The sequence below is a fragment of the Perognathus longimembris genome, chromosome 10 (genome assembly GCF_023159225.1).
Source record: "Perognathus longimembris pacificus isolate PPM17 chromosome 10, ASM2315922v1, whole genome shotgun sequence".
Classification (NCBI taxonomy): Eukaryota; Metazoa; Chordata; class Mammalia; order Rodentia; family Heteromyidae; genus Perognathus; species Perognathus longimembris.
Window position 1 is genome coordinate 31292619 of NC_063170.1, and position 15537 is coordinate 31308155.

General features: G+C 44.9%; 1 protein-coding gene across 1 annotated transcript in view; it reads right to left on the reverse strand.

Annotated features, from left to right (window-relative positions):
- Tep1 (telomerase associated protein 1) overlaps positions 1-15537 on the reverse strand; it is a 58565-nt gene that overhangs the window by 21578 nt on the left and 21450 nt on the right. Inside the window, exons 13-28 of the mRNA XM_048355696.1 lie at positions 13393-13561; positions 12237-12395; positions 11241-11318; positions 10594-10724; positions 9251-9310; positions 6633-6791; positions 5307-5483; positions 4796-4916; positions 3893-4017; positions 3311-3424; positions 3106-3223; positions 2771-2965; positions 2487-2662; positions 2253-2409; positions 1939-2118; positions 1497-1589 (exon numbers count right to left, since the gene is read on the reverse strand). Coding sequence (XP_048211653.1) covers positions 1497-1589; positions 1939-2118; positions 2253-2409; positions 2487-2662; positions 2771-2965; positions 3106-3223; positions 3311-3424; positions 3893-4017; positions 4796-4916; positions 5307-5483; positions 6633-6791; positions 9251-9310; positions 10594-10724; positions 11241-11318; positions 12237-12395; positions 13393-13561 — 2212 coding nt within the window. The remainder of the gene's footprint in view (positions 1-1496; positions 1590-1938; positions 2119-2252; positions 2410-2486; positions 2663-2770; positions 2966-3105; positions 3224-3310; positions 3425-3892; positions 4018-4795; positions 4917-5306; positions 5484-6632; positions 6792-9250; positions 9311-10593; positions 10725-11240; positions 11319-12236; positions 12396-13392; positions 13562-15537) is intronic.

A 15537-nucleotide genomic window follows, 5' to 3' on the forward strand; every position in this document is an offset into this window, starting at 1 on the left:
TTCTGTCCCTACCCCCCATTTATTCAGACCAGGGGATTGGGTGTTCGTCCGGAGGCATAACCCCAAATCCTTAGAACCATGGTGGAAGGGACCCTACTGACTACTCCCACCGCCCTTAAGGTAGATGGCATCGCCACTTGGGTCCATTGCTCCCATGCCAGGCCAGCTGACCCTTTTGCCCTGGACAACGACTACCATGGTGGATGGGAGGTCTCCAAGTACCCAACTCAGCCGCTTCGCCTTCGCCTCAAGAAAATAAAGTTAGACTGAATATTGTTATAATTTCCTTTTTGCCTTCTTTCCTTGCTACCCAGGCTAATGTTGATGTTATTTTGGCAGCTCACTCCCTTATTTTAGGTAGTTTTGGGCTTGCTCAGGAATACGGGTATAGCCACCCAACCCTTAGAGCTCAGCTGAGAAGTTTATGTATTATTTTGTTGCTTACATTTGGATACTAAACACTATACAGCTAATGGTAAGTCTGTATAGCTGAAAGTTAATTTTCAGTTTGCAGTAATCCTGCAGTCCCTTGGTAAAGTAGATAAGGTTATAGGTTCCTGGCTAGGTAAGGTCAATGCCCCTGAGTCAGCCTGAAGAAGTTACAGAAGATGGATGATCTTCACCCATCAGCCCCCCTTTAAAACCGAGGGACCAGAATTGTTTTTGGGAAGATGAGGCAGGATAAACTAGAGACATGCAAAACAAAGGTACAGAGACTGTACTTGTGAGAAATGGTGACAGGCCCTTTGGTTACTACTTTGGGCCCTATTGGCCTATGCCTTATCTCTATATCACTCCCTAGACATGCTAGCCATTGAAATGGACAGAATGGAGCCATGATTGGCTCCCAAGATACCGAAAAGAAAAAGGGGGAAATGAAGTGCCAGACTTTGAAGTCAGGCCCCATTTTACCACGTGAACCCCATTTTACCACGCGAACCCCACTTTACCACGCGAACCTGAGATAAGCAGGCTCTGTGAGCAGACTCAGGACAATCCCGTTAGGGCCCAGTCGGTCTAGAACTCTAACCGCTGGGAATGCTTAACTCTGACCACCCCTAGAATCGAACCCTGAGCCAATCAGATTTGTACCTGTATCCTAATCTTGCTTGCTTGAACACCTGATTGTTGTAACTTTGTCTTTTACCTTTATAAGCTCTGTATAATCGCAGCTCGAGGCTGCCTCCTAACCTCTGCTGTGTCGGTGGGTAGGACAAGGCCCGGGCCGCGGCCCCGCTTGAATAAAGTCTTGCTTTGCTATTGCATTTTGGAATGTCTGAGTCTTGGTGGTCTTCTTGGTGGTGGTCTTGCAACTTGGCACAACAGTGGCAGTAATGAGGTGAGGGTAAGGAAAGGGGAAGCAAAGATGGCAAATGATGAGAGATAAGATGAGTGAAGGAGTCCAGAACACTGGACAGAGAGATGAGTGAAGGAGTCCAGAACACTGGACAGAGAACAGAAGTGTGTTAGGACTTAGAGGATGAGGACCAACCAACCTGTTCATAGTGCGTGAAGAGCCTCAGGTGATCAGTGACCAGGTGTAGGTAGAGTGGCAGAGCCGAGTCCTGTTTCACCAACAGCAGTTGCATCTGATGAGAATTGAAGGAGTCAGTGTGGAACCAGGAAGCCTGCCACAGCCCATCTGCCTGTGCCCCATATTTTTTACTCTATCATCTGAGCATTTCTTCTACTTCCAGCTTTTTTCTGGTTAATTGGAGACAAGAGTCTCACAGACTTTCCTGCCTAGACTGGCTTTGAAATTCAATCCTCAGATCTTCAGCCTCCTGAGCAGTTAGGATTAGGACCTTAGGATTAATTGCCCTTGGTTCTTGAGAGAATAAAGAGATTTCCATATACGGTGGCTGGCAGTCTCAGTTTCTATGCCCTCGTGCCTCAAAGATTCACCTCTATATACCCACCAGCCCATCTAGGTCCAACCTGGTTGTTAAAAGGTGACTCCTCCAGCCGCTTCCCATATAGTGCTAGCTCTTCTCTCACCAGCTGGGCCCGGATAGATGGAGCCACAGGTCCCAGGGCCACCACATGGGCACCCTGGCTCTGTTCAAGGGTCTCTCCCAGGACTGAGTCAGCTGACACACTCAGTACCAGATGTACCCACTATGATATTTGAGCAAAAGACCAGGGGTAGAAAAGAACAAAACAGAACACTATTAAAGCAATTCTTCTCCCCCTTATGGCATCCTTCTTTCTCTCCAACCTGCCTCCCACCCCCACTTTCAAATAACCCTTACCCGAGGAAGGGACTTTGGGATCCAGTCTGAGATCAGCTGCCCATTCTGATCCACCACTCTGTCAGCCCCATCGATAATGAGGACCAGGGACTGGCCAGGTTGTAAGAACTGAGCAGAGTTGGGCAGCAGCCTCTGGTGTAGCTCCCACAGCAGGCCTCTGTGTGTGGATGGGAGGTCAGGGTCAGTGGAAGAAGGAGATGCAGCAATGAGTCTGGGTAACTGTGAGGTACATACCGGTAAGTGCTGGGAAGGGCACTGGGCTCTTGCAACTTTCTGTGAAGATGGGAATGGAGGCGTCTGAGCAGGTTGACAGCAAGACTCTGATCAGGTCGAGCCGTTGCAAAGTGAAAAAAGACCAAGGGAGCCACCTTGACCTGATGAGCAGCCTGCAGGGCTGACACAAGGGAGGCCTGCAGGGATAGGAACAAAAACAGTCATGATTCATTATACACACAAGCTGTCCCAGGCTCCATAGACCACACAACCCTCTCCACCTGCCAAGGCCCTGAGACTCATACCAAGAAAGCAGTCTTGCCTTGTCCTGCCTTCCCAGTCACCAGACTCAGCCTCCCATGGGGCAGCAACAGCTTGTGTACTGTGTCCTGAAGAAGGCGTGGTCGGGCAGGATTCAGTGGGTTCTTCAGCTGCTGGAAGGTGGACTGGATCAAGTCATCGTCTGGGATGGACACCTGCTTTTCTAGCTGGGTTCTGGACTGAGGGAACACATGACACTGACTGTCCATGCTTCCAGGTTCCCAAGGACCCTTCCTTACAGAGAGACCTCACCAATCCACTTCCCACTCAGGACTTCCAGCCACTTTATGCTGCTCTGGGCATCAGCACTCCTGCTGACCTGTACATAAAGCTTCTGGATCACATTCCATACATCCTGAAGAACAAGCTGTCCAAACTCCTCCAGCCCCCCAGCATAGGGCCGGCCAGCTGCCACGCCTCCCCATTCACAGGAGTATCTGCAGACAAAGCAAGCTTAGAGAGTCAGCAGGCCTGTCTTCCCTCACCCATCTCTATCCAGGTGTTCCCTACTTATCCTAGCTCACCTGCGGCAGGTAATCTCTTTCTGTCTTCTCAGGTAGCTCTTCAATTCTGCGATCCGATATGCAGCCTCTTCAGACTCAGAAATAAAGTCAGATTTCCAGGCATCTGGCACAGAGCTGACCACCAAAGATAAACCCAAAATGAGCCAGGCTCAGAGCCCAGCCTCCCACTACCACCTGTGAGACTGGGTTATGATTCCCTGGAGCTCCTCTCCTGACTTCAGCTCCAAGGCAACTTGAGGGTACAAAGGCATACTCCCCGAGTCCTGTTCTTTCTTTTTATTTTGTGCTGATACTGAGGTTTGAATTCAGGGCCCCTAGCTCTTGTTTGGCTTTTTCCTTCTCTCCAGGCTGGCACTCTACCACTTAAGCAACGGTTCCACTTCCAGCTTTTTGCTGGTTAATTGGAGACTAGAGTCTTACAGACTTTTCTGCCTGGGCTGGCTTCAAACTGTGCTCCTTCTGGGTAGCTAGGATTATAGGCATGAGTCTTTTCTTTCTTTTAGCCAACCAGTCCTATATTCTGCATATTGAGAGAGAAGATGGCCTGTTTGGCCTTCTGGCCCTGGAGGCAACAGGAAGTACCTCAGAAAACTGGGATCCCGAAAGTAGACAAGAGCTCGGGCAGATGGCTGCAGACATTGGTCTCGATTCAGGAACTGCATTACTTCCATCTCTGTCACAGAGCGTCCTGAAGGATATTGCTGGGTCTGCAAGGAAAGGGTAGAGGCAAACAGCCTAGGTCATGTAAGTCTGTTCCCTGATATCAGCAAAAGGCCCAGGGCTCCCTCATCTCAGTAACGTTCCTCCCTCCAGACACAAGCAACAAAATATAGTGAAGAGTTTTTATTGACTGCTTGATATGATACATATCTCTCTATATAACTATATATATGCTCACTATGTGTGTGTGCGCACATGTATGACAAACAACAAAAAATGTTGTTTTGTCTTTTGATTATTTGTTTTGTAGTATTGGATCTGAACCTGGAACCTCACACATGCTAGGCAGGCACTCTACCACTGTCCTACATCCCAGTACTTTTTATTTTAAGATGGGCTCAACAAGTTCCCCTAGACTAGTCTGAAACTTGCAATTCTCTTGCCTCAGGCTTCTGAGCAGCTGAGATTACATGTGTGTACCACCACACCCAGCTAAGTAGATTTTAACATTCATAACAGCCCTGTGAGGTAGACATTGTTGCTTCTGTTCAATGTGTGGAAGTTGAGAACAGGTTCAATTAAGCTACTCCCCAAAAAGCCAAAGGAGGCACAAATAACCCAGAGAGTTGGAGACCATGTCTGTTTGATGGTAAAGCCTAAAGAGTACTGCCTAAAGAGCACTGCTGTCATACCTTATATCCCTCAGCCAGAGACAGAAGTGCTTCTTATTCTGCCCATGTTTCACTTCAAGTCTCAAGGCACTGCCTGAGCATAGTCTCTGAGTTCCTGACAGCCCATGGCTTTTTCCCAGCCCATCTGTGTTACCCAGTGAAAGTGAGGATGGTCAGGAAGATTGTAATTAGGGGGAATGTGGCCATAGCGGGAGCCCAGAATCCCCACGAACAGCTGCGAGTTCTCCACTTCCCCAAGGCACACTTCCAGTTGTCTGTAGACACAGGTGGGAGACAAGGAGGAGTCAGTAAGGCAGTGCAGAGACTACAAATACTTCAGAGAAAGGATTCTGGCTCACACTGAGCAGACTGAAGGCTTTTGAATTCAGGGCTTAGTCACTGTCTTTAAGGTTTTTTCTTCAAGTCTGGTGCTCTATATCTTGAGCCACAGCTCTAATTCCATATTTTTGCTGGTTAATTGGAGATAAGAGTCTCATGAACTTTTTCTGCTCAGGCTAGCTTTGAGTCTTGATCCTCAGATCTCAGGCTCCTAAGTAACAACCAGCACCCAACTAAGCTGCTCTTGTTGACATCCTCATCTTTATGCCCAACTCAGCCTACACTCAAGCCCCTCATTCCAGCCCTCTTATTTGTAGCTGCCACACCTGTTCCTACGGGTCTCCTCCTCTGTGATGCCCCAGCGCAGGTCAATGGCATGAAGGCTTATGTGCTGAGGAGCTGCTTGGGCCTGAAGGGCTGGCAGCACAGACCTCAGCAGCAGGTCTCGCTCTCCATGCATGTCCCGGAACGTGGAAGAAATGAAAATCCGGATGCTGTGCCATCTGGGGATGAATGGAAAACTGAACTCAGTCTAGGGATTCAGGTGAGTTTAGTCCACTCAAATCAACAGCCATTATAAGGACCATTCCTCAGCACTGGGCCCTATCCCTGATCCGGACAACAGAAGGGCATTCTCCCAGGGACTGATGGCTCACTAGTGGCTCACACCTGTTATCCTAGCTACTAAGGAGGCTGAGATCTGAGGATCAAAGTTTGAAGCCAGCCTTGGAAGGAAAGTCTGTGAGATTCTTATCTCCAATAAACTATGCAGGAAAGGCCAGAAGTGGTGCTGTGGCTCAAGTGGTAAGAGCACTAGCCTTGAGCAAAAGAAGCTCAGGGACAGCACCCAAACCCAGAGGCACAAAAAAAAAAAAAAAAAGGCATACCTACAAACCCTCAAAGAAAACCGCTACTAACTCAACTGCAAAACCCTGCCATTGAAGCCCCCTTTTACCATTTCTTTTTTTTTTTTCTTGTGTCCACACTAAGGCTTGAACTCAGGGCCTAGTGCTAAAGGCTGGCACTCTACCACTTGAACCACAGCTCCACTTCTGGCTTTTCTCTTTTTAAAAAAATATTAATTGTTAGTATAAAGGTAATATACAGAGGGATCAAAGTTACATAAATCAGGTAAAGGTTACATTTCTTTTTGGGAAATGTCACCCTAAGTAAAAGCTCATGGTCTTGAGTTCAAACCCTAGTACTGGCATACACACAAAAATTAAGCAACTGAGGACTGGGGCATAGGTCAAAAGATAAAAGGACCTAAATTCAAAACTCATAGGAAAGAAAGAGGGAGGGAAGGAAGGAGGGAGGGAAGGAAGGAGGGAGAGAGGGAAGGAAAGAAAGGAAATGAAGTAATTAGCCTAAGATTTGAGCTACTATTGGCAAAGCCAGCATGAAAACACCAGAGCCTGTGCTCCTCAACCCGCTGCCTAATCCCTAGCTTTATGGTCAAGGCACCTGCTGTTCTCTGGCACTGTGACCTCCTTTGCTTAGTAGGGCAAGGAGCAGGTTCATGATTTGACAATCCCTGGCACTAGAAGAGGGCCTCCTAAGGAAGGAAGACTTGCCATCTTGATAACTTTAGCCACCATTTTACCAGGCCTGAAGCCCTCTTTATTCACAAAGGCACAGAAAGTTGGACTGACCCATGATGGGAAATAGGAGCCATAGGGCTTAGGGCATCCTCTTCCAGTGGCCGGGGAGTCAGGACCTGTGTCTTTCCCGGGGGTGGTGGAATCTTGAATATTCTATCCATTTGATCCACGTGTTCCAGAAGGTGAGAGGCCCCATGCTCTGCAATGAACCTAAATAAACAGCAACAAAATCCTAAGAATCAGGAAGATCTTGCAAGTAAAACAGAGTAAAGACATGGCCACATTCTTGCATATGTACGAGATAGATCTAAAAATACACTGGGACATGATAAATTATAGAGAACTTTAGGCATTCACACACAGTGAGACCAAAGGAGGACACTTTTAGGAGATGAACACAAAGGCACAAAGGCCTATGTGCCTCTGATCATATAAAATAACACTTCTTCAAATGAAGTCAGGGAAATGGAAATAAGGTTTTTTTCTTTGTTGTTTTTTCTTTCTTTTCTTTTGTCTTATTCATTTATTTACCTTTGAGAGGGTAACGGGGTGGGGGGAAACCTCAGAAAAGGAGAAACCACGGTGAGCAAATGCAGTAGTGGTACTCATTAGACTATATGTTGAAAATGAACCATACAACCTATGGGTGGAGACAGAAGTAAAAAGCTGGGAGAGAGCAAGGGAAAGGAGGGGACATTGTGCGAAAAGAAATATGCTCTCGCCTTGAGCTAGAGACAGCACCCAGACCCTGAGTTCAAGCCCTAAATTGAAAAAAAAAAAAAATAAGTGAGACTACGGAAATGCAAAAGTGAATGAAAAGAGAAGAAACAAGTCTGAGGTCCTCCTCCACCCCTCAGTGCTTCTCCAATAATCCTAAGATTTCTGTTAACCCAGGGAAAACCAAGTTAAGGCATCAAGTTTAAGACTATCCACACCTGGGCTGGATTAGCTCTACACCAAGCACAGAAGTTACCAGTTTTGAGGCATCCTAATAGGATTTAAGGAAATGATTAACAGCCAAAGGAAAAGATGGAGAAAAAAGAGAATAAATGAAAAGGCTAAGGTGCAGAGAAAAATAATGTAAAATGATTTCTGGAATTAGCAGAAACAGATGAGATTTTTCTCTGGACCAAAATTAGAACAGAGGGGACAGGACTACAACCATTTTTTAAATTATTTATTTAAAAGAAAACAGTGCAATCTCCCCTATCCCTCTTTCTCTTTCCTGCTGAATACAGATTTGGCTAACTACAAAGACGTCAGGAGCTGATGCAGCCCCCTCGACTCATCAAGCAGAAGCCATTGAGGACATGAAGTATTAAGATAGCAAGTGCTTGGGCCCATGTAATGCCATGCTGCTGGGCCTAGAGAGCCATACAACAGAAATAAACTATCTTGCTTACAAAAAATTTTTTTTAAGTGATGAGTTGTTAATTTCCATTTCCTGCATAAGGAGCAAGAAATGTTTCTCCCTCTTTTCCATTTCTCCCTATTTTAAAACTACTACAGTAAAATTAATCCTTTCTTTTATAATTTATATAATACAATATAATTTTATTGTTTTTACTAAGGTGTTATTATCATTTTATAAGTCAGGTAATGGGTACATTTCTTGGACAATGTCACCCCTTCCTTTGCTTTTCCTCCATTTCCCCCTCCCATCCCTCCTCACAAGTTACATAGTGCATTTTCCAGTGTCTATTGAGTACCATGGGTGCATTGATTTACCCTTCCTTTCTCTATATCTGCCCCATTTGCTCCCTCCCAAAAGATGGGAAAAAGAATGACAACAAAAACAGTGGATTTTACCACTGTTGTTATTTTCAATGTGCTATCTGAAATTATGCCACTTTCTTTTGTTTTTCTTCCCCAGGGTTTTACCCCTGATGTTACTGTTACTGATTTTGATACCCTGGGTATTGTAAATATGTTTACTGGAAGTAGGGAAGAGAAGGAGAACATCAAAATGGAGAGACAAAGGGTAAAAGGCAAACCAATATAACAGAAATACTTACAAAACTATATGCTATAGGGCTGGGAATATGGCCTAGTGGTAAGTGCTTGCCTGGCATACATGAAACTCTGGGTTCGATTCCTCAGCACCACACATATAGAAAAAGCCAGAAGTGGCACTGTGGTTCAAGTGGTAGAGCAAAAAGAAGCTAGGGACAGTGCTCAGGACCTGAGTTCAAGCCCCAGGACTGGCAAAAAAAAACCCAACCCACAATATGCCACAATCCAACTGTACAACTCATGGGGTGGAGGAGAGGAGGGAGGAAAATGAGAGAGGAGGTAACAAGTTTGATAAGAAATGTACCCATTGCCTTATGTATGAAACTGTAACCCCTCTGTACATCACTTAGAGAATAAATAAAGTGAAAGCAAACACCACCACCAACAACAACAACAAAAGAAAACACCTCATGTTTCCCTTTCCTGGAATTCATTTTGATAGTGTTTGAAATGTTCAGGAGTATGCCTTTGTGTTCCTCCCCTAAAGTCTCAATGTGTGTGAAAGCCTAGAGTCCTGGGCAATTTACCATACACTGGTGTATTTTAGATCTAGCTTCTGCATATGAGAGAAAAAATTTAAAAAGTGAATGAAATGGAAAACACAAATAATCTCAATAAAAAGGTCTAACAAAACTTCCAGCCCATTTTATACTCACTTCAGAATCCCATCAGTACAGCCTGAGAGTGTCACATCCTTGGGATTCAAATTCGGTGACCTGGCAAAGCAAGAAGCAATCACTAAGCATCAGAACAATGCCTGAGCCAGACATGCTGGCTCACACCTATAGCCCAGCACTTAGGAGGCAGAGGCAGGATAACCTGCAGTTCCAGACCTGCCCAAGACATACAGTGTTTGTTTCAAAACAAACAGCTGGGTGCTGGTGGCTCACACCTGTCATCTTAGCTACTCAGGAGGCTGAGATCTGCAGACCAAGATTTGAAGTCAGCCCTGGCAGACAACTCCAAGAAACTCTTATCTCCAATCAAACACACACACACACACACACCAAAAAACAAAAACAAAAACCAGAAATTGAGGTACACATAGTAGAGTGCCAGCCTTGAGCAAAAAAGCTAAGAGAAAGTGTGAGGTCTTGAGTTGAAGCCCCAGTATCAGCACAAAACAAAAAACACTGCCTTTCAATCACAAGACCCTAAGTTCAAACAGGCAGCACCACAGATGGAGAGAAGGGAAGACGGGAGGGAAAGCAGGAAGCAGAGAAGCATCTTCTGGCTACTCAGGAGGTGAGAGCTGAGAGATTACAGGTTGAAGCCAGCATGGGCAGAAAAGTCCAGAAAGACTCCATCTCCAGTTAATCAGCTAAAAGAAGGCTGGACGCCTGACCCAAGTGGTAGAGTGCCAGCTGTGAGCAATCAAGTAAAGTAGAATGAAAGGCCCTGAGATTAAACCCTGGTACGGGGAGAGGGGAATTAATAGGGTGGAGAAGAGAAAGTCTACCAGAAGAGGGGAATTAATAGGGTGAAGAAGAGAAAGTCAGCCAGCTAGGAACACATTGTCGCTGTCCAACACCCTCAGATAGACACATCACTTCTTTATTATTTTGTACCAGTCCTGGATCTTGAACTCAGGGCCTGGGCACTATCCCTAAGCTTTTCCACCCCCTCAAATCTGGCATTCTACCACTTGTACCACATCTCCATTTCTGGGTTTTTGGTGATTAACTGGAAGTAAGAGTCTCTTGGATTTGTCTGCCAGGGTTAACTTCAAACCTCAATCTGCAGACTTCAGCCTCCTAAGTAGTTAGAATTATAAGCATGAGCCACCAGCTCCTATTATCTCCCCTGCAGTGTAACCCTATTGGGTTATACACTAGGCTAGGGTGATCCTTCGCAAAAATGTATGAAGACTTTAGAGAAAGTTCTAGAATCTGAAATGCAACAGAATGAAGAAGGCATAGACAGCAAGTGAGAGGTTTGGCAGGCGTGAAGAACTATGGTCTCCATCCCGACTCTGAGCAGGGAGTTCAAGAATCCTTACATGTTCAGCACTTTCCTCAGGATGACACCAACAAAGAGACACTTAGAATTCACATGCTGCCAAATCATTTGTTTGGCTGCATTGAGCATTGTATCATTCATCATTTCGCCAAAGAGGATGACCCTGTCTACCTGTAAGATGAATGAAAGATAGGGGCATTAGGAGAATACTTAGAATGAAGGAAGTTACTAAATTCTGACTTGGGGGTTATACCAAAGTAGAGGTTGCGGTTGAGGCAGTGGTAAATAGTAAATATTTTCAATAGTAAATCCTCTAAATTTATCAGTAATCTTACTAAGTTTTAGCATTATCTGCTCTTGAACTAACTTACATCTCTATCAATACTGTAGAAATACAATATAATATGCTACTAAGCCTTTCTTCCCAACTATGTTCACTGATATAATGTTGGTAGTTTAAAGTCAGTCAGGGCAGGACTATTTATACCATAGAAATTGGCAAAAGCTATTAACCAAGTCTTGTTTTTCCATTTATTATTAAACATTTATCAATCAGCATACCACTGGGTAGAGGACTGCAGCCTGGAGGTACTGACCTGGAGACTGGATATAGCGTGAAACATCAGACTTGAGGGGTCAAGACATGAGAGGACAATGTCAGTTGTACAGGAACCAAGCAATACTCACCGGGACCCTTTGGACAGCCAGAGACAGCAGGTAGTTCCCAAAAGTAAACAGAGGCCATTCATCATTTTCTTCCAGTTCCTTAAAGAAGCACACTCTCATTATATGGTTGCACATGAGGCACATAATGTTCTGGTTTACATATAGTTTGATTGTCCCCCAAGGGTTAATATATTGGAATTCGAGCCCCTCTGTAATGTATTAAGAGGATAGATACTAAAACTGGTCACTGGTGGCTCACATCTCTAATTCTAACTACTCAGAAAGCTGAGATCTAAGGATCACAGTTTAAAGACAGTTCAGGTAGAAAAATCTACAAGACTCTAATCTCAATTAACCGGTACAAAAACCAGGAGAGGAGCTATGACTCAAGTGGTAAAGAATGGGCCTTGAGCAAAAAAGCTGAGGGAAAGTACCCTTGACTCAAGCCTCAGTAAGTACCAGCACAAAAAAAAGGGGGGGGGGCGGTGGCTAGTGGGAGGGTCTTCAGATCATTGGGCAAGCTGTGTCTGGATGATACTACAGTAATTTAAATGAGACTATGGAGTTCTTCTCTGAGCTGTAAAAGCCTGAGCCTGAGCCTGACTCACTCCTGCTTCCTTTTTCTTCCTATGTGTGTCAAAAGTCTTCACCAGAGCCATGCTAAGGGCAATTCTGTGTTCCCTAATCTCCAAAGCTGGAGTAAGTTCTGCCTCAGTTTCTCATTGTAGCACTTAAAAGCAGACTACTATAATCAATAAAATAGAAACACCAGTCTGCCTAGAAAATCTTCAGAACTCTATATACCCATGCCTGTGTATTTTTTCTATTTGTTTTTTGAGATAAAGTCTCACCTATAATGCCCAAGCTGGCCTCAAACTGACCATCTTCTTACCTCAACTTCCTGAGTGCTGGGATTATAGGTATGTATCATCATGTCTGGCTATCCATGTCTTTCCTAACCATTCTCTTGTTTATATACCTCCTTCATGGTTTTGGATGGTAGGGTGAGTGTCTGACCTGGACTTGAGCCTGGAGCTTGCCAGCAGTCTTCAGAATGCCTTCTTCAGCCTTCAGTTCTGCCATCTTCAGAGTTCCTCTCCCACACAACAAGAGCTCTGCCTGTTCTGCCCGTGCCATCAGCATTGCCAGCAGCAGCAGCACATAATTCAGTTGGGGCTGGTAGGGAAAACATGAGGGTAAAGAAAGCTTCTTCATTTCAAAGCTATCTCTGCCTTTTCCCTGCAACTCTGGAGGCCAAATACCTCTGCTTCTTGGGGAAAAGGCCAAGTCTCCAGTTAGGAAGGCTCAACATCAGCAGCCCTCAGGAAGAGCCGATTGTAGGATGTGGCAAAGCTAGAATCCCTAGCTAGATTCAGTACTAGGATGACATAGTAAGGTGAAAGTGAGATATATTTTAGTGGACAGAGTTTAGTGTATTAAGTACTAGCCAAATGTAAAATGTTAGTATTACCATCCATAAGGAGAATTATGACCAAAGCCTAGGGGACCAAGGACTGGTGGATGGAAGCAAATCCATGTTACTTATTTCTGTCTGTGTGCTTCTCTGGGAAAATCAGATCTGGCTAGACAAGAAGATGGTGAATTCATGACCAATCTGGGTTACACAGTAAGTTTCTAGCCAGCCTGGACTACATACCTCTCAGGACTCCTAGAATCCTATCAACCCCTTTAGAAAATGCTATTTAGGGGGCTGGGAATATGGCCTAGTGGCAAGAGTGCTTGCCTCCTACACATGAAGCTCCCGGTTCGATTCCCCAGCACCACATATATGTAAAACGGCCAGAAGGGGTGCTGTGGCTCAGGTGGCAGTGTGCTAGCCTTGAGCTGGAAGAAGCCAGGGACAGTGCTCAGGCCCTGAGTCCAAGGCCCAGGACTGGCCAAAAAAAAAAAAAAAAAAAAAAAAAGAAAAAGAAAATGCTATTTAGTTGTTTATTTAGTACTGGTTCTGGGGCTTGAACTCAGGGCCTGAGGAGCCATATTTTCACTTTCAACTTTTTTGGTAGTTAATTAGAGATAAGAGGCTCATAGCCTACCCAGGCTGGCTTTGAACCATGATCCTCAGCTCTCAGTTCCTGAGTATCTAGAATTACAGACATGAGCCACCTGCACTTGGCTTATTTTTTGTTTTGTTTTATTTTTGTTCATTTTTTACCCTTTGTGTGTTGCTTTTAGGACAGAGTCTATCTGCACCAGAATCTGTCAGGTAAACCAGGAGGGTACGGCCTGGCAGTGGGGGCAGGTTGTGCTTCACAGAGAGGTTCACAGCTGCTTCCAGGGCTTGGCGGTACCTGTCCAGCATCTCAACGTCAGCATGACACTGTCTGCAAGAAAGGAAGATGTAGACAGGCAGAGGTTCAGAGCCTTGTCTGCCTACCACCTTAAAGCAGGAGGGAGGATGAGACCTTGTTTTCGCTTAAGTATTGAGATTCCTTTCTCTGTTCTCAGCACCACCACATCTTTCCGCAATGGCCTCCACTTTTGCTATAGAAGGTTGCCTTTCCCCATGCTACAGAACTCTTGTAATCCATTCTCATGGCAGGAGAAGGGAAGTTAGCTATAAAGCCACTTGCCTGGCACACTCAACACATTAATCCATAGTTTCTTTGTGAAGCAAGTCTAACTACTGTCCCTTCAAATTGTAATCAGTATTCAGAACCAAACCCAAGGCCATGCAAGGCAAGCATTCTACCACTGAGCTATATCCCCAGTCCTTACAATTGTATTTTAAAGAAGAAATACTGCCAGGAGCTGGTAGCTCAGCCTGTAGTTCTAACTATTTAGGAGGCTGAGATCTGGGCAGGGAAGTCTGTGAGACTTTTATATCCAATTAACCACCAAAAAGCGAGAAGTGGAGCTATGGTTCAAATAGTATAGCTCTACCCTTAAGCTAAAAGCTAAGAGGTAGTGCTCAGCTCTGAGTTCAAGCTGCAATACTGGCACAATAAATGCATACATACAAATATACAAACATTCATACACACATACATACACACACACACATACATACATACACATATTCATTCATTCTCCACTGGAGAGTCTAGGCAAGAGAATGGCCAGTCTGGACTACATAGTGAATCCTTGGCTATCATGAGGTACATAACAGACCTGCCTGAGAAAAAAAGTAATAGGAGGAAAATAGAGAAGAAATACTAAGTGCTTGCTCTAAAAATCTAGCAAATAAAAGAGTAATAAGTAGCTGGTATGACGGTTCGTACCTGTAATCCCAGTACTCGGAAAGTAGTTGCAGGAAGATGGGCTACAAAGTGAGTTCAAGATTAACCTGAGGGCTGGGGATATAGCCTAGTGGCAAGAGTGCCTGCCTCGGATACACGAGGCCCTAGGTTCGATTCCCCAGCACCACATATACAGAAAACGGCCAGAAGCGGCACTGTGGCTCAAGTGGCAGAGTGCTAGCCTTGAGCGGGAAGAAGCCAGGGACAGTGCTCAGGCCCTGAGTCCAAGGCCCAGGACTGGCCAAAAAAAAAAAAAAAAAAAAAAGATTAACCTGAGCTACATAGTGAGACTTTGCCTCAAGAAAAAAGAGAGTAGATTGAAAATGAAGTATACAACTTATAGGTAGGAATGGGAGGAAAAAACTGGAAGAAAGCAAGTCCAAAATGAAATGTACTCTTTAACTGACTTATATAACTGTAAGCCCTCTGTACATCACCTTTTTAATAAGTTTTTTTTAAATGTTTAAAAAGAAAAGAGGGGCTGGGAATGTCGCTTAGTGATAACAGTGCTTGCCTAGCATGCATGAAGCCCTAGGTTCAATTCCTCAGCACCACATAAACAGCCGGAAATGGTGCTGTGGCTCAAGTAGTAAGAGTGCTAGCCTTGAGAAAAAGGAAGCCAGAGACAGTGCTCAAGCCCTGAGTGCAAGCCCCAGTACTGGCAAAAAAGACAGAGAGAGGGAGAGAGAGGGAGAAGGAGAGAGAGGGAAAGAAAGGGAGAGAAAGGGAGAGATAGGGAGGGAGAGGGAGGGAGAGGGAAGAAAAGGGAGGGAGGGAGGGAGAGAGAAAGAGAGAGAGAGGAGAAAGGGGGGGAGGAAGGGGGAAGAGTAGGGGAAGAGACACTAGGCTATCAATCTTCTATGAGCACTAATCAATCCTAGTATCACTCAGGGCAGGCCCATCAGACTTTTTCTTCCTGATCCTGTACTTTATCAAGAGGCACAAAAGGTCCAATGATTCTAACTAAACAGTGTGCACAGAATCACTTATGAAATTCTTTATTTTTTTCACACTTATAAAATTCTTGAAAATAAAATTACTAAATCTAAATAGATTTAAGT